The sequence below is a fragment of the Hyaena hyaena genome, unplaced genomic scaffold (genome assembly GCF_003009895.1).
Source record: "Hyaena hyaena isolate Hyena2069 unplaced genomic scaffold, ASM300989v1 scaffold_728, whole genome shotgun sequence".
NCBI lineage: Eukaryota > Metazoa > Chordata > Mammalia > Carnivora > Hyaenidae > Hyaena > Hyaena hyaena.
Genome location: NW_024081362.1, coordinates 188352 through 214932, shown reverse-complemented (window position 1 = coordinate 214932; position 26581 = coordinate 188352). Strand labels below are relative to the sequence as shown.

Sequence of the window (26581 nt, the reverse complement as noted above, 5' to 3'; positions counted from 1 at the left end):
TACCTGGAATACATCCCAATTTGTCAGGTTGGATTCAATTTGCTAGTAATCTGTGGAGGGTTTTTGGGTCCATACGCATGATAAATACTGGTCTGTATTTTTTTTTCCTTGTATCTGTCTGGGTTTAGTATTGTGGGTTTAGTCATTACTTCATGTAATGACTTAGAAAGTATTTCCTTTGCTGCTGTCTTCTGGAAGAGATGTTAGAGAATTGGTATAATTTTTATCTGAAATGTTTGTTAGAATTCACCAGTAAATTCTTCTCTGTCTAGTGCTTTCTGTTTAGAATGGTTATTATTGGTTCAATTTCTTTAATAGATTAAAGGTATATTCAGAGTGTCTATATTTTTGTGTGAGTTTGGGAGATTGTGTCTTTGAAGGAATTGGTCCATTTCGTCTAGGTTTTTGGATTTGTGTGTATAGAATTGTGTATAATACTTTTATCCTTTTAATTTCCAGGGATCTATAGTGATTTTTTAAATTTCTTATAGGAGTAATTTGTCTTCTCTTTTTTCAGTTGATCTAAATATGGGCTTATCAGTTTTATTATTCTTTTCAGAGATCAGCTTTTGGTTTCATTGTGTTTTTTTTCTGTTGATTTTCTTTGTTCAGTAATTCTTTTGTGTTTAGTTGCTTTTTGTTGTGAAATATCAAAATTACTTTCTTATTTACTCTCGTATATATTCCTCAGCTATTTTATTTGTAGTTACCATTGTGATAACATTTAACTTCCTAATGTTCTAACCTTGTAATTTGAATTTATTTCAGCTTAACTTCAGTGACATAAAAACTGTGTACTTTCAACAGCTCTATGTTCAGTTATTTCAGTTGTTGATGTCACAAAATTATATCTTCATATGTTGTGAGTTTAAAGCATAATTAATAATTCATTAGTCTTAAATTAGGTAGAAAACAAAAAGTTGAATTATTACAATAATAGTAACTTTTCCAATTGCCCATGTGTTTACTTTTATTGAAATTTTTTTTTATGGCTTTGAGTTTCAGTGTTCAGGACTCCCATTAGCATTGTCCACAGGGCATGTTTAGTGGTAATGAACTCCGTCAACTTTTTTTTTAATCTTGGAATGTCTTACTTTCTCTTTGATTTTTGAAGGATGGTTTTGTTGGATATAGTGATCTTGGCTGACAGTTTTTTCCTTTGAGCACTTTGAATATACCAGTCTACTACCTCTGGCCTTCAGAATTTCTTTTTTTTTTAGATTTTTTTTTTAAATGTTTTTTATTTATTTTTAGGAGAGAGAGAGAGAGACAGCGTGAGCAGGGGAGGGTCAGAGAGAGAGGGAGTCACAGACTGAAATAGGCTCCAGGCTCTGAACTGGTAGTCAGCACAGAGCCCGACGTGGGGCTCGAACCCACGAACCGTGAGATCATGACCCAAGCGAAAGTCGGACGCTTAACCGACTAAGCCACCCAGGCGCCCCTGGCCTTCAGAATTTCTAATGAGAAATCTGTTGATAATCATTGAAGTTTCTTTGTACATGATGAGTTGCTTCTTTTTTGCTGCTTTATAAATTCTGCCGTTGACTTGAACTTTTGACATCTTGATGGTAGTATGTCCTTGTAGAGGAATCTTGGAGTTCATTCTACTTGAGTTTCTTGGATGTTTATATTCATCTTTCATCACATTTTGGAAATTTTCGGCCATTATTTCTTTAAATCTTCTCTCTGCTCTTTTCTCTCTTTTTCTTGGGTAACTCCCATAAATCATATGATGGTATCCTATAGTTCCTTTAGTCTTTGTTTCATTTTCTTCAATTTGTTTCCTGTTTCTCAGACTCTATACTTTCCATTTTTCCTATCTTCAAGTTTGTTGTTTCTTTCTTCTACCTTTGAATCTTTCTAGGTGAATTTTTCATTTTAGTTATATACTTTTCAGATCCAGAATTTCTTTTGGTTTCTTTTTAGATTTTCTTTCTCTTTTTTTTTTTTTTTACAAATAGTTTATTGTCAAATTAGTTTCCACATAACACTCAGTGCTCATCCCCACAAGTGTCCTCCTCCATGCCCATCCCCCCTTCCCCCCACATCCATCAGTCCTCAGTTTTTGTCAGCATTCAAGAGTCTCTCATGGTTTGCCTCTCTCCCTTTCTTCCACCATTTCCCCCCTTCTTCTCCCCCTTGTTCCTCCGTCAAGTTCCTCCTAATCCTCCTATACGTGCAAACATATGATATTTGTCCTTCTCTGCCTGACTTATTTCGCTCAGCATAACACCCTCAAGGTCCATCCATGTTGCTACACATGGCCAGATTTCATTGTTTCTCATTGCCATGTAGTATTCCATGGTATAGATAAACCACATCTTCTTGATCCATTCATCTGTTGATGGACACTTAGGCTCTTTCCATGTTTTAGCTATTGTGGAGAGTGCTGCTATGAACATTGGGGTACATGTGCTCCTATGCCTCAGCATTTCTGTATCCCTTGGGTAAATTCCTAGCAGTGCTATTGCTGGGTCATAGGGGAGTTCTATTGTTAGTTTCCTGAGGAACCTCCACACTGTTTTCCAGAGGGGCTGCACCAGTTTACATTCCCACCAACAGTGTAGGAGGGTGCCCGTTTCTCCACATCCTCGCCAGCATCTAGAGTTCTCTGTTCTTTCTCTTTCTTGATGTTTCCATTTTGTTTGTTACTTTCTTGACTTTGTTCATGTCTTCCTTTTGTTCTTTGAGGATCTTTAGGATCATTGTTTTAAATTCTTTAAATCTGCCATCAGTTCTTCTTCAAGAACAGTTTCTATTGGTCTGTTTTTATTTTCCCTTTCAGTTGACTTCATACTTAACTGTTTCTTTATATGCTTTGTGATTTTCTGTGGGTGTGTGTGTGTTTGTGTAAAACTGGACAATTGAATCCATTAATGTGGTAAGTCTGAAAATCAGATTCTCCCTTTTTTCTTGGGGCTTGCTGAGTTTTTGGTTTTCTTTTTCTTTTCTTTTTTATAAATTTCTTTCTTGGTTGTTGTAGTGTATGCTTATGCCAGAGATTAGCATGAGGTATAAGATTAAGGCCTTCTCAGGTCTTTTCTGAGACTGTGACTTCCCTGAACATGCACTGTCTTTTTAATTTTCTTTGTATATGTGATTCCTTTATAATTACCTAATCATCAGTGTTTGACTCCCAAAAATGGAAAAAGAGGCACAGATCCTTTAAATCCCCTGGAAGCCACTCAACTAGAGGGAGAGGCACAACAACAGTAGCCCCCACCTCTTTGCACTTCTGTGAGTAGCAGCAGTCAATGATCAGAACATATATCTCTGAAATTTGGAGAACAGAGTCGATTTTGCTCACTCTGACTCCTGTAGATTGTTTGCAGGCTATTCCAGGAACATATGCACAGCTGCCTGTAGCTGAGGGTTGGCAGGAGTAGCTGCTACTGTTCTAAGAGCTAAAATCAAGAGAAATTAACCATAATTTATGGTCTTTGCCTGTCCCTAGAAATTGCAAGCCTTTAATAGACTCCAGAGTTCCCAAATAGTTACATCAGAGAGATTCTTTCAGTATAATTGTTACCTAGATGGGAAGACAGATTTCTGGTGCTTCTTACTCTGCCATCTTCTCAGAATCCTCCATATGAACTTTACAATCAATTTGTCAATTTCTATTAGAAAGGCAGTTGTTTTTTCAGTAGATGACAGATCAGTAGATCAGTTTGGGGAGTACTGCCATCTTAACAATATTAAGTCTTCAGATTTGTGAGCATGAATGTCTTTCCATTTATTTAGATGTTTTTGTATTTCTTTCAGCAATATTTTTGGGTTTTACGGTATAAGTCTTACACTTAAAAAATTATTCCTAAGTATTTTATTCTTGTCCATGATATTATACATAGAATTGTTTTCTTAATTTCATTTTCAGTTTATTCATTGCTGATGTATAGAAATACAGTTGATTTTTGTGTGTTTATTTTGTACCCTACAAACGATGAATTTATTAGTTCAAATAGTGTTTTAGTGTGTTCCTTAGGATTTTGTTTATACAAGATCACATTGTCTGCAGACAGATAGTTTTATTTCTTTAGTTTCTTGATACCTTTTTGTTTTTCTTCCCTAATTGCCCCAGCTAGAACATCCAGTACATTGGTGAATAGAGTAGCAAGGACATTGTTGTCTTTCCTGATCTTTTTGATGCCTTTCATCAGGTTGAGGAAGTTCCCTTGTCTTCCTCGTGCATTGAGTATTTTTATCAGATGATTTTGGATTTGCCAAATGATTTTTCTGTGCCTATTGATATAATATGGTATGTTCTTTTTTCTTTTATTTGTATTACATTAATTGATTTTCAGATCTTAAGCCAGCATTGCATTTCTAGGATAAGTCCTACTTGGTCATGGTGTATAATCTTTTTTTTTTTTTTTTTATAGGTTTCTGAATTTGGTTTGCTAGTATTTTGTTGAGGATTTTTGGTTTATACTCAAGGAGATTTAATCTCTGTTTTCTTTCCTTGTAATGTCCTTGTTTGGTTTTAGTATCAGGGTAATACTGGTCTCTCACAGAATAAGTTGGGGAATCTTCCCTCTAAGAGGTTTTTATGGGAATTTGATGAGTTGATATTAATTCCTTTTAAAATGTTTGGTGGAACTCATCAGTGAAGCTATTTGGGCCTGGAATTTTCTCTATGGGAAGTTCTAAAATTACTGTTCTATCTTTTGCTATAGATCTATTCAGATTGTTTCTGTTTGAGTTTGAGTTTGAGCTTTGGTAGTTTGTCCTTTTCAAGGAATTTGTCCATTTCATCTATGTTATCTGATTTGTTGGCATGTAGTTATTTATAACATTCATATTATAATTTTTTTTATTTCTGTAAGGTTGGTCTTAATGTCCTTATTTCATTCTTAATTTTAGCTAATTTAAACCTTCTTTTGTCTTGGTCAGTCTAATTAAAAGTTTCTCTGTTTTAGTGATCTCTTTAAAAAACAGTTTTTGCCTGGATTGATTCCTCCCCCACCCCCCACTTTTCTATTTTCTTTCCCAAACCATTTCTTTCCTATTTTTTTCATCATGTAATGTTTTATACTTAATATGTTTAGCAGATAACATTATTAAAGTTCATTATGAACTTTCATCATGAAATGCTCAAATGTGTCTAACATATAATTACATGTAGTGAAATTATTATAATAATGTATAATTAGGCTGCCTACTTTCAAAATTGCTTTTCCTTTATAAAAGTTTTCAGTGTTAGCCAGTATTGTTTACTGCAGTGTATTTTCCTCTTCATGAGGACCTTTGGAAGAAGTTTTACCCTCATCTGAGAATGAATAACAGCTTGGCTTCTTCTGAGAACTAATTTATTTATTTTGTGGTCACAATCAATCTTGTAACGGATTATGTACTATTTTGGATGGCAACTTCCAAGGTATTAATAGCATGCAATTTTTTAGATACTAACATCTTTCCTGTTATTTTTTTTATCATCAATATATTTTGCTTTCAAAATTTCAAAGAAAAAATCATATACTCAAAATTCAGATATACTTCTTTTTAAGAGACCAGGTTTTCTAGTAATAAAAAGTGGACATATATATATATATATATATATATATATATATTCCTTTCTATTCCTACCTTTGTAGAAAGAACCATTGATAAATTTTTTATTCACTTTGTACCTCCAGTTCTTTTTGACCTCAACCCCCCCCCACAAGGATTTTTATTTTACCTAATTGATGTTTTGTTATTTATTTACACTTTTTAAATAGTTCATTACTATTTATCATTTTTGGAATAGGCAATAGACTCACATGGTTCTTCAAGATTCAAGAGAAATAAAAATGTAAAGAGTGAAAAGTGCCTCTCATTCCTATCCCTCAGCCACCTACATTTTCCCTTCAGAAACTAATAAAAGTTTCTAGCTTTTGCATTGTTCTGCACCTTGCTTTTTTCATGTAGTAGTATGTCTTGAAGAGTACCTTGCCCTTTGGGTTTCGCTTGATATTTTTAGTAAATGTATTTTCCATTTTATGGACGTGTTATTTATTTATGTATTCTCCTCTTGGTAAATATTTACTTTATTTTTGAATGTTTGATACTACAAACCACTGCAATGAATATCCTTCTATCCACATTTAATGCACAAGATGACTTTTGTAGTATAGATTTCTAGAAGTGGAATCACTGAGTCAAAATTTAGTAGATAAGTTTATTAGATTATGTCTTTGTTCATACAATGAAAGTCTTTGCCCAGATCTCACTCTTCCAGTAAGATCTGCCATCTTGTTTAATAGTGTTGAATCTGCTGTCACTTTTTCCTCAAATTCTTTATCCACTTTAGTCTGTTTTTATAACATAAAACAGTTATGTGTTTTATAGTGCATAGTTTACTTATTTACACTGATTGTAGTTTATTGTCTTTCTTCTCCATTTAAAATGTCAGCTCCAAGACACAAGAATTTTTATTTTGTTACTGATGTATTCTTAGCAGTTAAAATAGTGCTTGGTGCTTAGTAGACTTTTAATAAATAACTATTGAATTAATTAAATGAATAAAAAAATAATGTCCCAAATTACCCTTCCCAAAATGTTGAAGCTCTTTATCTGTATATGTTGGATATTTTTTCTTGCTCTTACTATTTATAGTTTTGTTAAAAATTATTTAAATTATTCCTAGTACTTTTTGGTATACAAATTATTGAAAACCAACCATAATGTATTTCCTTTAAAGACAAAATCTGCTCCCTCATTCCACACAAACGTAGAGCCACATCTGTATTTTTATTCCCCTATTAGGAGTAGATACAAGAAGAATACATCAAATGCTCTTCCATGGGATTGAAATGACTGTTGAGATTGTCATGGGCTTCCAAGTGTGCTAGGTTAACAGCAGATGTTGCTTTGAAATAAATGGTTAAATGATCTGTCAGCGAATTAATATTTTTCCTTATTTGCATGCATTGTAAGGGCACCTGGGTGGCTCAGTTGGTTAAGTGGCCAACTTGGGCTCAGGTCATGATCTCATAGTTCATGAGTTTGAGCCCCACACTGGGCTCTGTGCTGATGGTACAGAGCCAGCTTGAGATTCTCTCTCTCCCTTCCCTTTCTGCTCCTACCCTGCTTCCTCTCTCTCTCAAAATAAATAAATAAACTTAAAAAAATGTATGCATTGTAGTTTTAGAAGCCTGATATACATGAAAATTGATGTTATTGGTAGTTATTTCTGTTTTATATTCAACTATAAACAGATAATCAAGTTTAGATGAGATCTAGATATTGAGGCATTTTTAAGTGAATTATTTTATCAAACATTCTTGATCCTGTTTCTGTCTTAATTTATCTCTTTTATATGTGCCTTGATTTTCTCATAGTATAAACTATTTGTTAAGGTAAGTTGAATCAGAATCATACTCCACTCAAAAGTACTAAATATTCATTATTAGTTTCCCGCCACCTTGTCTCTGTTTTAGAAAGTCCATCAAACTTTGTTTATTAAGTCTGTTTGTTTTTCCTAGTTTTATTCAAGACCTCACAGCTGACAGTCCATGTTTTTATCAACATAAAGGTAAATTGTGTTACCATGCTGCATTGAATTCTAACAGAAGCGACAAATGCCCATTCTAACAATGTCCTCCTCACAAGGACATTGTGTAACTGGATGGCTATTTAATAACTGAAGCTTTATTGAAAGTGAACATAAGGGTTTTCTGAAGTTATTTAAATATTAGAATTTTATGACTTGGAACCCTAGAAACTCCCAGACCACAGAACTTTGACAATCACTGATGTCTTTCAATACTTGGAATTCTTTTATTCTAATACCAACTCATTTATTCATTATTGAAGTTTTATTTTTTTCAAGAAGCATGCTATATCAGTAGGAGTTGACATTCAAACTTTGGAAGATACCTTTCATCCATATAATTGAATCTGAGTTGTAGGAATTGATCTCTTCAATGTTTTTCAGCCTTGTTTCTGAGAGTAGTAGGCAACAGGTTCATAGATCTTTTACAGAAAAGCCAATTAATTAGTGGCTATATGAGTTTGGTGGCAGTTTTTTTCTCATGTATGGTTATATATTCTTGGGTACATCATTGTTGGGCCTTTGACTCAATAAACTAAGCAGAGAACTTGGCTGGAAATTACGTTCCAGATTAGTTATGGTATCACCTGTTTAGCAAGTGATGTCAAGTATCATTTCTTTGTGTGAGTTACTTTTTTTTTTTAATGTTTATTTAATTTATTTTTTGAGAGAGAGGAAGAGAGAGAGCGAGCAAGTGAGCGAGCAAGCTGGGGAAGAGCAGAGAGGGAGAGAAAAATCCCAAGCAGGCTTCATGCCATCAGTGCAGAGCCCAGTGCGGGCTCGAACTCACAAACTGTGAGATCATGACCTGAGCTGGAACCAAGAGTCATATGCTTAACCGACAGAGCCATCCAGGTACCCCTGTGTGAGTTACTTTTGCTCATACTCAGTAGTGTTATCAATGTGTGAGTGAGAGTTGAAGAAACTATAGTGGAACCAATTATCGTACCTTACATTTTGTACTGGTGATTGAAGTGCTGCTTGTTTTTCTGAGCATACTGAGGAGAAAAAAAAGATAAAGATAAAAAAGCTGTATTGGGGTATGGCTATTACTACTTTTTTTTTTTTTTTTAAATACACATTTAACACCAAGTTAGTGCTTAATACTGTATTAGGCTCTTGGGAGGGGGTACAGCAATTAATTAGGTATAACTCTTTTGCCTTCCAGATGCTTATGGACTAGTTGAAATATGGACAAATAAGCAAGTAAATCACAATTCAGTTAAGTGCTTAGGTAGTGCTATCCACTGAGTTCTGTGGAAGTTCTTAAGGCAGGGAGCCCTAGCTCTTGGGCAGTGGGCCAGATAAATCTGAACTTGTTAGGTACTTATTTTTCTGGGAGTAGAGTCAGTTTTCTCCTCACAAGGGCATTGTGTAACTGGAGAGCTGATTCAGCTGTGTGTGTATCAAAAATGTGATTGAGTTCAAGAAAGGTTAGCTTTTGTATTCCTCTTCCTGGCTGTGCCACTCTTGACTTTTGCTTCTTCTGAGCATATCGAAGAATGTCCTTAATGCTAACTGCTGTCAGCCAGTATTACACAAGTGAGGGAGGTGGGATTTTCTGGCATATTACTCTGTTATCCCTTTGGTTCCTACATACAGTCTTGGTGAGGAGGAAATCCAAGAGTAGAAGATAAAGACAGCTCTTATCCCCTCTATTCCTGTAATATATTTCTGTAATACATTTAATTTGTAACCTTGTTGGCAGTCACTAATTTCAGTCCTGTGAATCAAGTGTAAGGATATGTCTATCCTTTTGACCCAGAGTTAAAAAGCATGTTTTTTATGGCTTATTTTCATCTTGGTCATGGCAAGTATTTTAAAAAGTGCAAAATATAGATAATAGTATATAAAAATAGTATTTTTACCTTTTAAAATTGAATTTAAATTCATGTTAAGTTGTGATAGCATGAATATCAAGAGAATTTTCTGATGCTTCCAAGATAATTCCTGTTACCACATGGTGGAGCTCTTTTGTAAGTTAGTGCATTTTAAAATGCAAGTAGAAGTCCTCAGAGGTTATCATTTGGGTGGTTCAAGTGAACTAAATGCTACTGATGGGTAACCTCTTCAAGTGTTGGTTGTAGATTTTGATTTAAACCATAATATGTGTAATTAAAGTTTTAATATCTTAATGGTTTTTCCTCAGTATTACTAATTTTTCTCTTTCCTGCTTTGTATAAATTTAGCACTTACTGACTAAACTTTCCTACTATAATTGTAGGTAATTTAGAAAATATATTTAGGATTAATTAAGAAAATGAAAACCCTGTGTAATTCTACCACGTAGAGATAATAAGTAACATTTTGATATTTTTACTTTCCGTTTTTAAAATTTTTCACAAAAATGGGATCAGAATATGCACAGAATTTTGTATTTTGATGTTTTTTTACCCTCTTAATGTATCTTTGTTGTTTCACTATGTCCTTACAGTATTTGAAATGTTTTGTTAGTTTGTCTATTTTAAGTAGGCTTCGCATCCAGCACAGAGCCCAGTGCAGGGCTTGAATTCACAACTGTGAGATTGAGACCTGAGCTGAGATCAAGAGTCAGACACTTAACTGACTGAGCCACCCAGGCACCCCAAATCTTTGAAATGTTTTAATATATCATTCCATGATACAGGTCTATCATAATTTAATTACTCAATTTTAAGATATTTAGGTTTCCCCCCCTACTTTTGCTATTGTAAATAATCCTTTAAACTCTGTTATGCTAAATCTTGTTACAACTCTCCAGTTATTTTTGTTGGGTAAATTCTTAGATATAAAACTGAACTCTTAAGGATCTTGATGCATATTATCAAAATGTCCTTCAGTTTGATACTATTCTGAGGTTTGGTATTTTCAAAGTATGTTTTCTGGAAAGTACCATTTTTTTCTTTTGCAGAATACTTCTCCTTTGCCTACTTCATGTTTTACTATTTCTTTTTGGTAATTCTTTTGGTTGGATAAGAAGAATTTTTCTCCATTTTAATCATCTTTAAGGTGCTGTTCTGAGCCCTTTTCATAATTCTGAACTAAAATTTCAAGAAAGCACATTGGTTATAGATTTTAGGTAGTAAATTGCCTTTGGAAAATAAGCCCTGGATCTTGAGAGAGCAATTGGGGCTGGAAAACAGGATAAGATTCATTTATATGGAGGCGAGTGGGGTGCTGTGGCAGTAGATGAGTTGATGAGAAGAAAAGAGTGTAGTAGAAAAAAATCCTTGAAGTTAAGTAACACTGAAAAAGTTGTGAGAAAGAGGTGGAATGAGGATGTTAGAGTGTTTTAAAAGCTAAGGGAAAAAGTTTCATTGCAGCAGTATCAGATGTTACCTAGAGGTCTTTGTGGATGAAATCCAAAAATGGCCACCCAGTTTGGAAAGATAGATCTTCGAAGGCCTAGAGAATGGCCTCAGTAGAATGATGTCTGTCCAGTTGAGAGTATGTGTTCAGTGGATGTACTATGTGTCCTTTGAGAGTGTATATGGTAAGTGTGTGTGTGAATAGTGAGAAAGTGAGAGATTTGTGTGTATAGGGAGGACACTAGCTTGATAAAGTCCAGTGATAGAAGGATAGGTTATTTTGTTGTTATTTTGAAGGTGATACAGGCATATTTGTAACCAAAGAGAAAGAAACTTTTAGAAGGAAAACTGTTGGAGAAATTATAAAAGATTGAGGGAGTAATGAAAAGCTAGCTCTTGAAGGAGATGAGAGGCAGTGTGATCTAGAGTAGGAGGTAGGAAGCATTCAGAGTTGTTGATTTGAGTGTGGAGGAGAATATCCATTTGTAAATATCCAAAGAGAAGAGAACTTAGAGATGAAGATGGAGAGACATTTTGAAGAAGACTGGACAATATGGTAATTAAAAATTATCATAGATAATTATCTGTGGAGGAGAATGTTGAAGCTTTAGGTATGGTGATTCTTTAACCTCAATAAAATAGAAATTAAGGATACAGAATAGTAAAGTAGTTAAGAATATGGAATTCTTGGTAGGTGATGAGATTAAGGATTTCAATAGAGAAAATGTTAGGAACATCAATTTAGAGATGTAATAAGGAAATATTCTCAAAGAAGTGGAACAGTACTGAATTGAGTGTTAGGAAACTTGGGTTTTAGGTCTGTGGCATTGACTGGTTATGTTAAGCAAGTATGAACTCTAGTCTTTAATTTCTTTTTTACAAATTTTTTATATAGTTTGTTTATGTTTGAGACAGAGAGAGACAGAACATGAGTGGGGGAGGGTCAGAGAGAGAAGGAGACACAGGATCTGAAACAGGCTCCAGGCTCCAAGCTAGCTGTCAGCACAGAGCCCAACACGGGGCTTGAACCCACGAACTGTGAGATCATGACCTGAGCCAAAGTCAGATGCTCAACCAACTGAGCCACCCAGGTGGCCCTAGTCTCTAATTTCTTAATCTGCACAATAAGAGTTGAATCAGGTGACCTTTTCAGATTAAAAAGTCTTGACTCAAACAAAATTTAAGAACAAAATGCATAAAGCTACATTTACCAAGACATTGTAGTATTGGTGAAAAGAAAGACAAGTAGGTCAATGGAACAGATCAGAGAATCCAGAAATAGAATCCACCCATATATACTGTCTTTGTACACAGAGATTCCACCCATAAATACTGTCTTTTACACAGAGGTTCAAAAGTAATTCAATGCAGGAAGGATATTCCTGTCAACAAGAGATGCTGGAGCAACTTGACTTCCATATACAAAAAATGAACTTTGGTCCCTACCTTGCACCACGAATAAAAATTAACTTGAATTCTAGACCTAAATTTATAGAGAATGGCATAGAAAATCTTTGTGACTTTGGTTAGGCAGAGATTTCAAAGATAATACCATTAAAAAGCATGATCCATAAAAGAAAAACAATAAATTGGGCTTCTTTAAAATGAAAAAACTTATGCTCTTTGAAAATACATTGTTTGAGAAAATGAAAATACAAGCCACAGAATAGGTGAAAATTTTTGCAAAACACCCGTTAAAGGATTTGAATCCAGAATGTATAAATAATTCTTACACTGAATAGAAAAGTGACAAAAGATTGGAAAAGGCCCTTCACCAAGAAAGAGATACAGGTGTTAAATAAGTTCTGAAAAAATATTCAATGTCATTAGTCCTTGGGAAAATGTACCACTACACACCTATTACGATTACTAGAAAACAAACAACAACAAACAGAAACTAAGTGCTAGTGAGAATGTGAACCAACTGGAACTCTCATGTTTTTGGTGGCAATGCAAGACCGTACAACCACATAGGAAAACAGTTTGTTAGTTTCCTATAAACTTAAACTGACATTTAACATAGAACTTAGCTATTCCCCAACTAGATGTTTGCCCAACAAATGAAAACATACATGCATATAAAGACCTGTAGGTGGGTATTTAAGGTTAGGATTAGTAACATTATTTATAAGTGTATTCAGCTATTAGAATGGATAAACAAATGCAATATAGCCATACAATGGAGTATACTCGGCAATTAAAAGGAATAAATACTAATAGATATAACAGTATAGATGAGTCCTTAGAAACATTATAAGTGACAGAAGCCTGACAAAAAAAGGCTACAAACCATTTAATTCCATTTGTTGGATATTCTAGAAAAAGAATTGAAATAAGTTGGTGGTTGTGGGGAGCAAAGCATCAATAAACCCGATTGCTTAAATGTACATACACAAATCCATTATTCCAAGGATGGTTATTTATGGTATAGAGAAGGTCAGATGGTGGTGTTGTGATAGCTATGGTGTAGTAGAGTAAGTGTTAGATTCGCTGATAATAGTAATGCTGCTGCTGCTAGTTAATTCTGATTCAGTAGGTACATTGCCAGGCACCATGCTGATTACCTAAGATCATCCTCACTGTTAATGTTTGTTCTGATTCTGTGATTAGACATTATTATTATCATCTCATGTTTACAGAAACTGAGGTTTAATTAGATTTAGGCAAATTGCTCACAGTTATACAACTTGAGTGTATCTTCAAACTGTTGAATGTTTAACACCAAAATCCATGTTAATAGATAAAAGAACGTAAGTTCCAGAAAGATCCAGGATTTGTTTTTTTGTTTTCACCACTGTTTTCCCCAGAGTCATAACCATGATAGTTGTATAATGAATACGTCTTGAAAATAAGTAATAGAGATCTTAAGTTTTAGAAGATATTAAAAAAATGGGAAGGTACAAAGAAACCTATATGAAGATAGAGGATATGATTTTTAAATGTGTATATTTTGGGGATTAGGCTGATGTTTTTCCTTCAGATATTTATTGTATCAAATGACTTTGTGTTAAATTGTGTTGTCTATGCGCTAATAAAACCTATTTTAAAAAGAGAACAAAATAATCATAAAGTAGGATTTTTGTAATTGATTCTAATCTTCCTGGCTTTGTAAATTTTTTTCTCTAGCAAATCTTGGTAACATCCAGGTATAAAACCAGTTAGTATAACACTAACTAGACTAAGTTAGTGTTACTGGTTACAACTAAAGTACAAGTCCTTCGTGTATGTGTGTGTGTGTGTGTGTGTGTGTGTGTATACATATCTAGAAATTGCACTTCTAGGACTCTCCTCATTGGAAACCGATCATTTGCTTTGCATAGATACACAAAAATATTTGCTTGTGATGAATCCTCCAGTTGATCTCCTCTGTAATCTAGTTCCCTCAGAAATATTTAATAGTCTGAAGTTTAGAAGGAACATTTATTTTTCTTCTGTAGATAAACATGTATGAAGAGGAAAAAATATTTATGTAAAAAGTTAATTGGAATACAGCTAGAACAACAACAGCAAGCTTTCTAAATTATCTGAAATAAGGTCATACATTTTGCTCATAGGAAAGTCCCTCACAACCTAGTTATACAGCATTTCATTTGGGCATTTTATCACTTCAAATGAGCTTGTATTGAATTGTGTTGACTATGCCCTAATAAAATTTGTTATTTAAAAAAAATGAATAAAACATTCTCAATTTTAGCAACTTTAGTTACTTCATTTCTCAGCCTTTAAAACAGAAAAAAAGACTATAGTTGCTGAAAGTAGACACACTGAGAACATTTAGGTTCAATAGGTGTTGGCTTGAGAGGAAAGAAGCAAACCTGAAATATAAGAAATAAGCATAAAAACTCAGAAAATATGATAGTTTGGAGATTAATATAGAGACCATCTTTTACATCTGAGTAGTTTCTGAGAAATTCACCATGTTAATATAAACACATATACAAATGTTGATGTTTATTAAAATATAATATACTTAATAATCATAACAGTCAAGCTATGTATGCTTTGTTCAGTTTCAGTATTATAAATATGTAATAGTTTCAAAAATCAAATTTATTGAGGCATAATTTATATACTCCAAAGTCAACCAGTTTTCAGTGAACTTTTTAAAAAGTTCAATAACTTTTTTAAACTACATATATGAAGTGTTTATTTACTAAATATAATTTATTGTCAAATTAGCTAAGATACAGTATATAAAGTATGCTCTTGGCTTCAGGAGTAGATTCCCATGATTCTCTCCTCTTTCCTTTCCACTAATCCTTAGTTTGTGCTCTGTATTGAAGAGTCTTTGCCTCCCTCTCTGTTTGAAACTATTTTTTCCCCTTCCCTTCCTTTGTGGTCTTCTGTTAAGCTTCTCAAATTTCACATATGAGTGAAAACATAGGATATCAGTCTTTCTCTGACTGACCTTTCATTTAGCATAATACTTTTCAGTTCCATCCATGCCGTTGCAAATGGCAGGATTTCATTCTTTCTCATTGCCAATATTCCATTGTATAAATAAACCACATCTTTATCCATTCATCAGTTGATGGACATTTGAGCTCTTTCCATAATTTGGCTATTGTTGATAGTGTTGTTGTAAACATTGGGATACATGTGCCCCTATGAATCAGCACTCCTGTATCCTTTGTATAAATTCCTAGTAGTGCTATTGCTGGGTCATAGGGTAATTCTGTTTTTAATTTTTTGAGGAACCTCCATACCGTTTTTCAGAGTGGCTGCAACATTTTGCATTCCCAGCAAGAGTGCAAGAGGGTTCCCATTTTTCCAAATCCTCACCAACATCTGTTGTTTCTTGAGTTGTTAATTTTACCCATCCTGACCCGTGTGAGGTGGTATCTCAGTGTGGCTTTGATTTGTATTTCCCTGATGATGAGCAATGTTGATCATCTTTTCATGTGTCTGTTGGCCAGAGGTCTTCTTTGGGAAGTTTATTCATGTCTTCTGCCCATTTCTTCACTGGATAACTTTTTTTATATTTAATTTTTTTTGCACTTATTTATTTTTGAGAAAGAAAGAGAGCATATCAAAAAGGGAGGGGCAGAGAGACAAAGTGACACAGAATCTGAAGCAGGCTCCAGGCTCTGAGCTAGTGGTCAGGGTTCGACGCGGGGCTCGAACCCACGAACCATGAGATCATGACCTGAGCCGAAGTTGGACGCTCAACCGACTGAGCCACCTACGTGCCCCTGGATTATTTGTTTTTCAAGTATTGAGGTTGGTAAGTTCTTTATAGGTTTTGGATACTAACCCTTTATCTGGTATGTTGTTTGCAAATATCTTCCGTGTTGGTTGCCTTTTAGTTTTGTTGATTGTTTCCTTTGCAGTGCAGAAGCTTTTTATTTTGATGAGGTCCCAGTAGTTCCTTTTTGCTTTTATTTCCCTTGCCTTCTGAGATGTGTTGAGTAAGAAGTTGCTGTGGCTGAGGTCAGAGAGATTGTTGCCTGTTTTCTCCTGTAGGGTTTTGATGGTTTCCTGTCTCACATTTAGGTCTTTCATCCATTTTGAGTTTATTTTTGTGTATAGCATAAGGAAGTAGTCCAGTTCCATTCTTCTGCATGTTGCTGTCTAGTTCTCCTGGCACCATTTTCTAGAGAGACTGTCTTTTTTCCATTGGATATTCTTTCTTGCTTTGTCAAAAATTAGTTGGCCATACATGTGTGCGTCCAATTCTGGGTTCTCTGTTCTGTTCCATTGGTCTTTGTGTCTGTTTTTGTGCCAATACCATACTGTCTTGATGAGTACAGCTTTGTAGTAGAAACTAAAGTCTGGGATTGTGATTGATGCCTTCCACTTTTGTTGTTCTTCAGCATTATTTTGGCTATTTGGAATGTTTTGTGGTTACATAAAAATTTTAGGATTGTTTGTTCTAGCTCTGTGAAGAATGCTGATGTAATTTTGATTGGGATTGCATTGAATGTGTAGATGGATTTGGGTAGTATTGACATTTTAACAATATTTGTTCTTCTAGTCCATGAGCATGTAATGTTTTTTCCTTTTCTTTCTGTCTTCTTCAGTTTCTTTCATAAGTTTTCTATAGTTTTTAGCATGCAGATATTTTAAATCTGTGGTTAGGTTTATTCCTAGGTATTTTATGGTTCTTGATGCAATTGTAAATGGGACCAATTTCTTGATTTCTCTTTTTGTTGCTTTGTTATTGGCATATAGAAATGCAACTCATTTCTGTACACTGATTTTGTATCCTGTGACTTTGCTAAAATCATGTATCAGTTCTAACAGCTTTTTGGTGTTTTCAGGTTTTCCATGTAGAGTATCATGTCATCTGCAAATAGTGAAAGTTTGACTTTAAAAAAAATTTTTTTTTACCGATTTTGATGCCTTTTATTTCATTTTGTTGTCTGATTGCTGATACTAGGACTTCCAAAACCATGTCAAACAACAGTGGTGAGAGTGGACACCCCTGTCATGTTCCTGATCTCCAGGGGAAAGCTCTCAATTTTTCCCCATTGAGGATGATATTAGCTGTGGGCCTTTCATACATGAGCCCACAGCCCATCATTTATGATGTTAAGGTGTGTTCCTTCTATCCCAACTTTGAGGGTTTTTATTAAAGGATCCTTTATTTATTAAGAAAAAATGCCTTTTCTGCATCTGTTGACAGGATCATATGGTTCTTACCATTTTTTTCTATTAATGTGATGTATCACATTGATTGATTTGCAAATATTGAACTAGCCCTGCAGCCCAGGAATGAATCCCACTTGATCATGGTGAATAATTTCTTTAATATACTGTTGAATTTGATTTGCTAGTATCTTGTTGAGAACTTTTGCTCCAGGTCCATCAGGGATATTAGCCTCTAAATCTCCTTTTTTTAAATGGGGTCTCTGTCTGGTTTGGGAATCAAGGTAATGCTAGCTTTATAGAATGAGTCTGGAAGCTTTACTTCCATTTATTTCTATTTTATGGAACAACTTGAGAAGAATAGGTATTAACTCTGCTTCAAATGTTGGGTAGATTTCCCCTGGAAGCCATCTGGCCCAGGACTCTTGTTGGGAGATTTTTGATAACTGATTAAATTTCTTTACTGGTTATGGGTCTGTTTGTATTTCTTCCTGTTTGAGTTTTGGTAGTGTGTGGGTGTCAAGGAATTTGTCGATTTCTTCCAGGTTGTCAAGTTTGTTGGCATATAATTTTTCATAGCATTGTCTAATAAGTGTATTCCTGTGGTGTTGGTTGTAATCTTTCATTCATGATTTTATCTATTTGGGTCTCTCAGTTTCTTAAAAGTTTGGCTAGAGGTTTATCCATTTTGTTTATTCTTTTAAAATATCAGCTCTTAAATTCATTGTTCTGTTTTTTCATTTCTATTTTGTTTATTTCTGCTCTAATCTTTATTAGTTTTCTTCTGCTTTGGGGTTTCTTTGCTGCTTCACTTCTAGTTCCTTTAGGTGTGAGGTTAGGTTTTGTATTTGGCAATTTTCTTGTTTGTTGATATAGACATGGTTTGCAATGTATTTTCCTCTTAGGACTGCCTTTGCTGTACCTGAAAGGGTTTGGACTGTTGTGTTCATTTTCATTTACTTCCATATGTTTTTTAATTTCTTCTTTAATTGCTTGGTTGACTTGTTCACTTTCTAGTAGGATGCATTTGGAGACTTTCCAATTTTTTTCTTGTGGTTGATTTCAAGTTTCATAGCATTGTGATCTGAAAATATGCATGGTATGATCTTAATTCTTGCATATTTATTGAGGGCTGTTTTGTGACTTAGTATGTGATCTGTCTTGGAGAATGTTCCATGTGCACTCAATAAGAATGTGTATTTTGCTGCTTTTGAATGGGAAGTTCTGAATATATCTGCCAAGTCCCTCTGGTCCAGTGTATTATTCAAGGCCATTGTTTCTTTATTGATTTTTCTGCCTAGATGATCTGTCCATTGCTGTAAGTGGAGTATTAAAGTCCCCTGTAATTACTGTTTCTTATCAATAAGATTGCTTATGTTTGTGATTAATGGATTTATATATGTGTGTGCTTTCAAGTTGGGGACATAAACATTTATAGTTGTTAGCTCTTCTTGATGGATAGGCCCTATAATTATGATATAATGTTCTTCTTCATCTCTGGTTACAACTTTTAGTTTAAAACCTAGTTAGTCTGATAGAAGTATGGCTACTCCAGCTTTCTTTTGACTTCCAGTAGCATGATAGGTGGTTCTCTATCCCCTCACTTTCAATCTGAGGGTGTCCTTGGGTCTAAAATGAGTCTCTTATAGGCAGCATATAGATGCGTCTTAGCTTGTATCTATTCAGAAAACCTATGTCTTTTGGGGCATCTAGTCCATTTACAGTCAGAGTTATTATCAAAAGATGTGGATTTTATGTCATTGTGGAATCTGTAGGTTTGTGTTGGTGGTGATAGCTCTGGTCCTTTGTAGTCTTTGTAGCATTCCACTCACAGAATCCCCCTTAGGATCTCTTGCAGGGCTGGTTTAGTGGTCACCAACTCCTTCAGTTTTTGCCTCGGAGAGCCTTTATCTCTCCCTCTATTCTGAATGACAGCCTTGTTGGATAAAGGATTCTTGTCTACATATTTTTACTATTAAGCACATTGAATATTTCCTGCCACTCCCTTCTGGCCTGCCAAGTTTCAGTGGACTGGTCTGGTACTACCCTTATGTGTCTACCCTTGTAGGTTAAGGCCTGTTTGTCCCTAGCTGCTTTCAGAGTTCTCTCTTTATCTTTGTATTTTGCCAGTTTCACTGTGAGATGCCATGGTGAAGACCTATTCTTGTTGAATCTGAAGGGAGTTTTCTATGCCTCCTGGATTTGGATGTCTGCTTCCTTCCCCAGATTAGGGAAGTTGTCAGTTATAATTTGTTCAAGTAAATCTTGTGCCCCTTTTTTTCTCTCTCCTTCTGAAACTCCTTTGGTATGGATAGTATTACATTTTATTGAAGCACTTAATTTTCTAATTCTCCCCTCATGGACTAGTATTTTCTTACCTCTCGTTTCCTTGGCTTCATCATTTCCCATAATTTTATCTCCTATTTTACTTATTGTCTCCTCTGCTTTCTCTATCCTTGCTGTCACTGCATCTAGTTCTTGTGCACCTTATATATAGCATTTCTAAATTCTTCGGCACTATTTCTTCCTTGATCTCTGCAGGAATATACTCTCTGCTGTCTTCTATGCTTTTTTCAAGCCCAGCTATTAATCTTGTGACTGTTATTCTAAATTCTTGATCAGATATATTGTTTATATCTGTTTTGAGAAATTTTCTATATGTCCTTTCTTCCTGGAAGTTCTTCTGAGGAGAATTCTTCCATTTCATCATTTTGGCTAGTTTTCTGCCCTTTATGTGTTTTAATAGCTTGTTATGTGTCCTGCATCTGTGAGCACTACTATATTAAAAAGGGTCATACACTGTCCAGGCCCTGGCCATTCAGATATTTTGGGAGTGTATTGCATGCACTCTGTTGTTGTGACTCTGGTTGGTCTATCTCCCTACTTGTAGTGGTGATTTGGACTTTCCACCAGGTGTGCTTTGATTTGTTCATTGAAGTAACCCTGGAAAAAATTTAAAAAAGTGGGGGTGGTGGAAAAAGCCTTATCCCATATAAAGAGAGAAATGAAAAGGGTGGGGGGGGAAAGAAAAAGAAAATTGACCAGGCAGAAAATCAGAGAAACTGTATGGCTTCATTCCGAGAGAGAAAGGGGAAAATATAGAAGAGATACAGAAGAGGTATAAAAAGAATAGATTAAAAAGGTCTACTTAAACAAAACCATAACCAGAATAGAGAAGGGAAGAAATAAGAGGAAGAAAAGAAATTTTAAAAAGTGTGTGTGTGTGTGTGTGCGCGCGTGCATATATGCACACACACGTGTATATATATACACACACATATATACACACACACACACACACACACACACTTGACCATGAATCCAGTCAGAAAATGCAAAACGGCTGGACCAATATCTGATGGTGCTCTGTCACCAGTCGCTGTGCTGGTCTGGAGGATGGTCTGTCTGGTTCGATCAGTGTCAATCTTGCTCAGATACATAGCAGTTACAGAGTGGGAGGGGCATGGTGTGGTATACGTGGGTCCCGCCTCCACTGTGAGCCTGCTCTCCTGTTCCCTGAAGCCCAAACTTGTTGGTATGGGGAGAAAAATGACGATATCGTAGTCTCTCCTCCCCAGACAGGGTGTCCCATACCACTCTGTTCAGGCAGTCCTCAGAGTGCTGCACAGGCATGAATGGGCTGGTTTGTCTTGCTCCACGGTCTCCTGTGCCTCCAAGGCACTTGGCTGGGATTCAAACCCCAGTGTCTTAAAGGATCCTGCCTCGCCTCTCCCCATTCCAGGATAGTGCCACTCCACCCAGCTGACAAAGGGCTTCTGGCTGGTGGGTGCCTGAAGGGTCTTTTGTCCTTGGAGTGGCTATTTACTTCTTCCCAACACTCAAGGGAGGGGACTGCTCTCTTTGTGCCTCTCAGCTTGCTACCGAGCCTTGGACAGCTCCCCTTCTGCCAGGCACGTGTACAGGGCAGCAGGCCCCAGTCTGGAGAAAGGCCTGCAACCCTGATGGTCACTCCTAAGGCTGTTTGCAAATTAGAAATTGGTTCTGTTTTTTCCATTCCCTAGACCATGGTTTGGAAAGGTTTTTCTCTTGTCTAAATAAAATCTCCCACAGCCTCTCCTTCTCTCTTTGTCTCTCCATAGAAGGGGATCCCTCTCCTCCATGCCTTTGTAATCTGTTTTATCTCTCCCAATTCATGATCATACACCTATGGCCTGCCAAGTTGTATCCGTGGGCCCCTGGAAATTCCAGATTCCTGGAATTCCAAGTCTTCTGGCCTCAATATTGCTGTGTTTGAGGGGCGAGGGAACTTCATGTCCCCCTACTTCTCTGACATGTTGACTCTGTCCCCTAAGTGTTTTTTATTTTTTAAATGTTTACTTGTTTTGAGAGAGAGAGAGAGAGCGCGCATGCAGGTGGGGGGGGTGGTGAAGGGCAGAGAGGTGGAGACACAGAATCTGAAGCAAGCACCAGGCTCTGAGCTGTCAGCACAGAGTGCATTGGGGGTCTCAAACTCATGAACTGCAAGATCATACCTGAGCCAAAGTTGGATGCTTAAACAAATGAGCCACCCAGGTGCCCCAATAGTTTTGATAAGTGCATTTAACCATGTAATTACCACCATTAATTAAGGTATAGAAATTTTTGTTCCAGAAAGTTTTCTCCTTTCCTTTGTTGTCAAACACCTCCACTTCTGTCCCCAGGCATCCACTGAACTACTTGTTGCCATTAAAGATTAATTTTGCCTTTTCTAGAATTTTGTAGGAAAGGAAGAACACAGTACACAGGATTTACCCTTTTTTCTCTTTCTTTTTTTCATGTAATAATTTTGAGGTTTATGTTGTCTTTATTAGTACTTTTCGTTTTTATTGTTGAATAACATTCCACTGTATGGCTATACCACAGTTTATCTGTTCGCCAGTTTTTGGTTATTGGGGCATTTCTAACTTTTGGTTTTTATGAATGAAGCTGTTATTAACATTCATGTACAAAGTTTCCATTTCTCTTGGGTATAAATATCTGGGAGTGGTATTGCTAAGTGTTATGGAAAGTATATACTTAACTTTGTAAGAACTTACCAAATTGTTTTTCAAAATGGTTGTACCATTTTATATGTTCACCAGCAGTATATGAGTATTCCTTGCTCCTCTACATCATTATCAACTATTTGTCATCTGAACTAGATTGTCAGTCTTTTTAATTTAACCATTCTAGTGAGTGTATAGTTTTAAGTTTTAAAATATTTGTACAGAATATTTGTATAGAAATGCAACAGATTTCTGCATATTGTGGAATTTAAGAAACAAAACAATGGCAAAAAAAAAAAAAACCCTGACAAATCAAGAAATAGACTCTTAACTATAGAGAACAAACTGATGATTACCAGAGGGGAGGAGAGGGGATGGGTTAAAAAGGTGATTGGAGGGGCGCCTGGGTGGCTCAGTTGGTTAAGCGTCCAACTTTCGCTTAGGTCATGGTCTCACCAGAGCCTGGAGCCTGTTTCGGAGTCTGTGGCTCCCTCTCTCTCTGACCCTCCCCTGCTCACGCTGTCTCTCTCTCTCTCTCTCTCTCTCCTAGAAATAAATAAAACATTAAAAAAAATAAAAAAAATAAAAGTGATTGGAATTGGGAGTGTACTTGTCCTGATGAGCATTGGGTGACATATGGAATTGTTGAATAACTGTATTATACACCTGAAACTAATATAACACTGTATGTTAACTCTACTGGAATTAAAACAAAACTTAAATAAAAAATATTTATTTCCAGGTAGCTAAAATTAAGGAAAAGTTTAGAGTTAGATAATGAAATGCTTTTTATTATCAGTAAAATTCTTTTTAAAATGCAGAACAGTTCTTTTCCTAAAGTTTATATATAATTGAGATTTCCAAACAGTGTAAAATTGCATCATAAATTTTTCAGCTCTGTTGTAACCTCCAATTAAGAGTAAGCAAATTGTTCCAGTTGAATAGACTATCACTTAATTTGGTTCTTCTTTTGTTTGCAGTCTAATGTAATCAAGTTTTACCTACAAAACTTACATATTTAGAAAATTATACATATTTTAGGGGAAAAAGTATTCTTTTAAAAAAATTTTTTTTATGTTTATTTATTTTTAGAGAGAGAGACTGAGCATGAGAGGGGGAAGAGCAGAGAGAGAGAGAGAGGGAGACACAGAATCTGAAGCAGGCTTCAGGCTCTGAGCTGTCAGCACAGAGACGGACATGGGGCTTGAACCCACGTACTGTGAGATCATGACCTGAGCTGAAGTCAGACGCTTAACCTACTGAGCCACCCAGGCACACCAAAAGTATTCTAATGATCATGAAAAAATACGCTAATGATAATCGTAGCCATTACTCATTGGAGACTAATTATATGTCAGACATTATTCTAAGAGCTTTATGTATATAATCTCACTTAATTTTTACTAAGTGAGATATGTATTCTTATTTCCATTTTATAAAGGAGGCAATTACAGCACAGAGGGATATGAATTTCATGAGGTTAAAAAAAATACTTGAGTGAATAGATTGACAAAAAAGTGAATCAGAGCAAAGTGAAGATAATCAAATAAGAAAGTAGGCTTGTTTTTTTTTTTTTTTTTTTTAAGAACAATGTATGTTATGAACTCAGAAATCTTTTACGTTGGATCTGATGACCTTGAATTATTGAAAAATGAAAATACTTACTTCAGAGAACTGACCCCTCAATTTTTCACAGAAAGTTATAATTTAACTTTTGATCTTTCTAGTATTTTTTTTGCCTTATAATATAAAATTAAAGACTTTTTATTAGTGTAGAATTAAATACCTTCAAGTATAAGCCATTATAAGGATTTAAAAGCAAGTTTAAATTGAATAAGAAAAAATCATCATATAATACAATTTTAATATAGTATCCAGTGTGTGAATGATTAATGAAATATTTGAATCTTATGTTTGTTTTTGTACCCAGGAGGGTTCTGTTCAAAGGAAAAAGGAACTGTGGGGAATCTGTATCTTTATTGCAGCAGTTGACCTAGATGAGATGCCATTCACCTTTACTGAGCTACAAAAAAACATAGAAACCAGGTAAACTTTCTTACATCAATATAGGCCTCTGCCATTAAAGATAAGTATTTCTGAACTTTCTTCTTAATAGACTTTAGAGAATTAGTGAGAAATGTTAAAATTAAATATAACTTTTAAAAGACTTAGGTCAACTAGTGAACTGTCTTTCTCTCATGGAGTCTCAATGAATGTATATTTATGTTGCACTTTCTCAAGAATATCGCAGTTTGTGTCCTGGGAAAATTTTCATCATGTCTCTCAGTCTCTAGAACTTTCCTAGTTGTAGCTAGGAAAAGAACAAGGACAAAAAGAACAAGGGTTTGTAATGTAGACTTATTAGATTAAAACTTACAAAAGCAGTATAAGTCTATCTTAAAGGAATTTAGCTAAGATTTATTAATGTTTAAGATTGCTTAATGTAATATATGTATAATTATATGCTTTTTGAGACTGTATGTTTAGCTGAGTGTCCATAGTTGCTGTAGTAATTAATGTTTGTTGTTGAGTTTATAAGCCTTATACTTAAAAGAAGAACTTACTAATTTGTTTCTAGTAACTCCTGAACTTTATCCTGAGCAGATAGTTTGTGGGACTTCCAGTCATTTCATTTGCAGTGTATTTACAAAATGTAACAGTAAATAATTTTACCAGAAGATAGTAGTGTATGTTTCTTCTTGGGTAAAATCATCTAGAATTTAACATAATTGGTGTTTTATATAAAGAGATAAATTATTACATTTTCAGTAACTTTTTCTTACTGCCTCTAAATGTAATATCAAAACAAAGACCTTGTTATTCTTATTTATTTATTTATTTTTATGAATAACTTATCAAATTGGCTTACAAACAACCCCAGTGCTCATCCCAACAGGTGCCCTCCTCAATGCTCATCACCCACTATCCCCTCTCCTCCACTCCCCCATCCACTCTCAGTTTGTTCTCTATATTTAAGAGGGGTGGTTTGCCTCCTCTCTCTCCCACTCTGTTTGTAACGGGTTTTTTCCTCTTCCCTCTCCCATGGTCTTCTGTTAAGTTTCTCAAGAGACATATATGAGTGAAAACTTATATCTATCCTCCTCTGACCAACTTATTTCATTCAGCATAATACTGTATATCATATTTAGCCTGTTGGATTAGAATTGGTTTCCCTCTCAGATTTCAGTTTAGATTTATTCATAAAATCCCTAAATCAGAATATTTTTTATATAGCTGAAAAATACGTAAGCAAATTTCAACATTAATTTCTATATTCACGTGATAGATGTTTCATCTACCTAGATGATTCATCTGGCCTAAAGGATTGAAAAGAATATGGATGTTTTGGTTAAGACAGAGCGAGTTTTAATCTGGTCTCTGTTGATTTATAAGCTGTATGACTTGGAGCAGATTACTTAGCTTTATTAAGTCTCAGTTTCCTCATCTGTAAAGTGACTGAAAATTATTAGCTACTTTATAGAGTTATGAGAATTAAATAACTTTTAGCGAATAGAGAAGTGAGTAGTTCATAGAGTCAGCATTTATAACTTGACCATAGGTATTGTTGAGGTCTTGAGTTCTTTCCTTCTGTAGACCACCGCTCCATGCCCTTCCCCTACAAAAAAAAAGAAAAGGAAACTGGAACAACTGTTAGGTACCCTGCTTGGTTCTAATGATATACAGGTAAGACATAGTCTGTGATCTCAACAAAGTTCAGTGGGGAAGATAAAATTAAATAGATGGCTGTAATACAGTGTTATATAGTTATTTATTGACTATTAAATATGACAGAGAAAAGCTGATACATCTTTTATCTCTAAGATGAAAGAATTTTCCTGGAAAAGCTTTTCCTGTACTTTTTTCCTGAGTATTCATAAGAACACTGTTTATAATTGGGCATGTCATAAATAATCTCCCTAAAGTAAATGTAGTAATGATTTGTTATAACTTTTTCTTAGGGCATCTCTGTGTTCTAATAATTATACAAGAATGTTATTTAGACCCCTGCATCTTTTTTTTAATTTTTCAAATATTCTTTATTTATTTCTGAGAGAGAGAGAGACAGTGTGAGCAGGGGAGGGTCAGAGAGAGAGGGAGATACAGAATCCAAAACAGGCTCCAGGCTCTGAGCGAGCTGTCAGCACAGAGCCCGATGCGGGGCTTGAACCCACAAACTGTGAGATCATGAC

The 26581-nt window shown here is 35.2% G+C and overlaps 1 protein-coding gene across 1 annotated transcript in view; it reads left to right on the top strand.

Moving 5' to 3' along the window:
* Positions 1-26581, top strand: part of RB1 (RB transcriptional corepressor 1) — a 176090-nt gene that overhangs the window by 25278 nt on the left and 124231 nt on the right. Inside the window, exon 3 of the mRNA XM_039218016.1 lies at positions 24322-24437. Coding sequence (XP_039073947.1) covers positions 24322-24437 — 116 coding nt within the window. The remainder of the gene's footprint in view (positions 1-24321; positions 24438-26581) is intronic.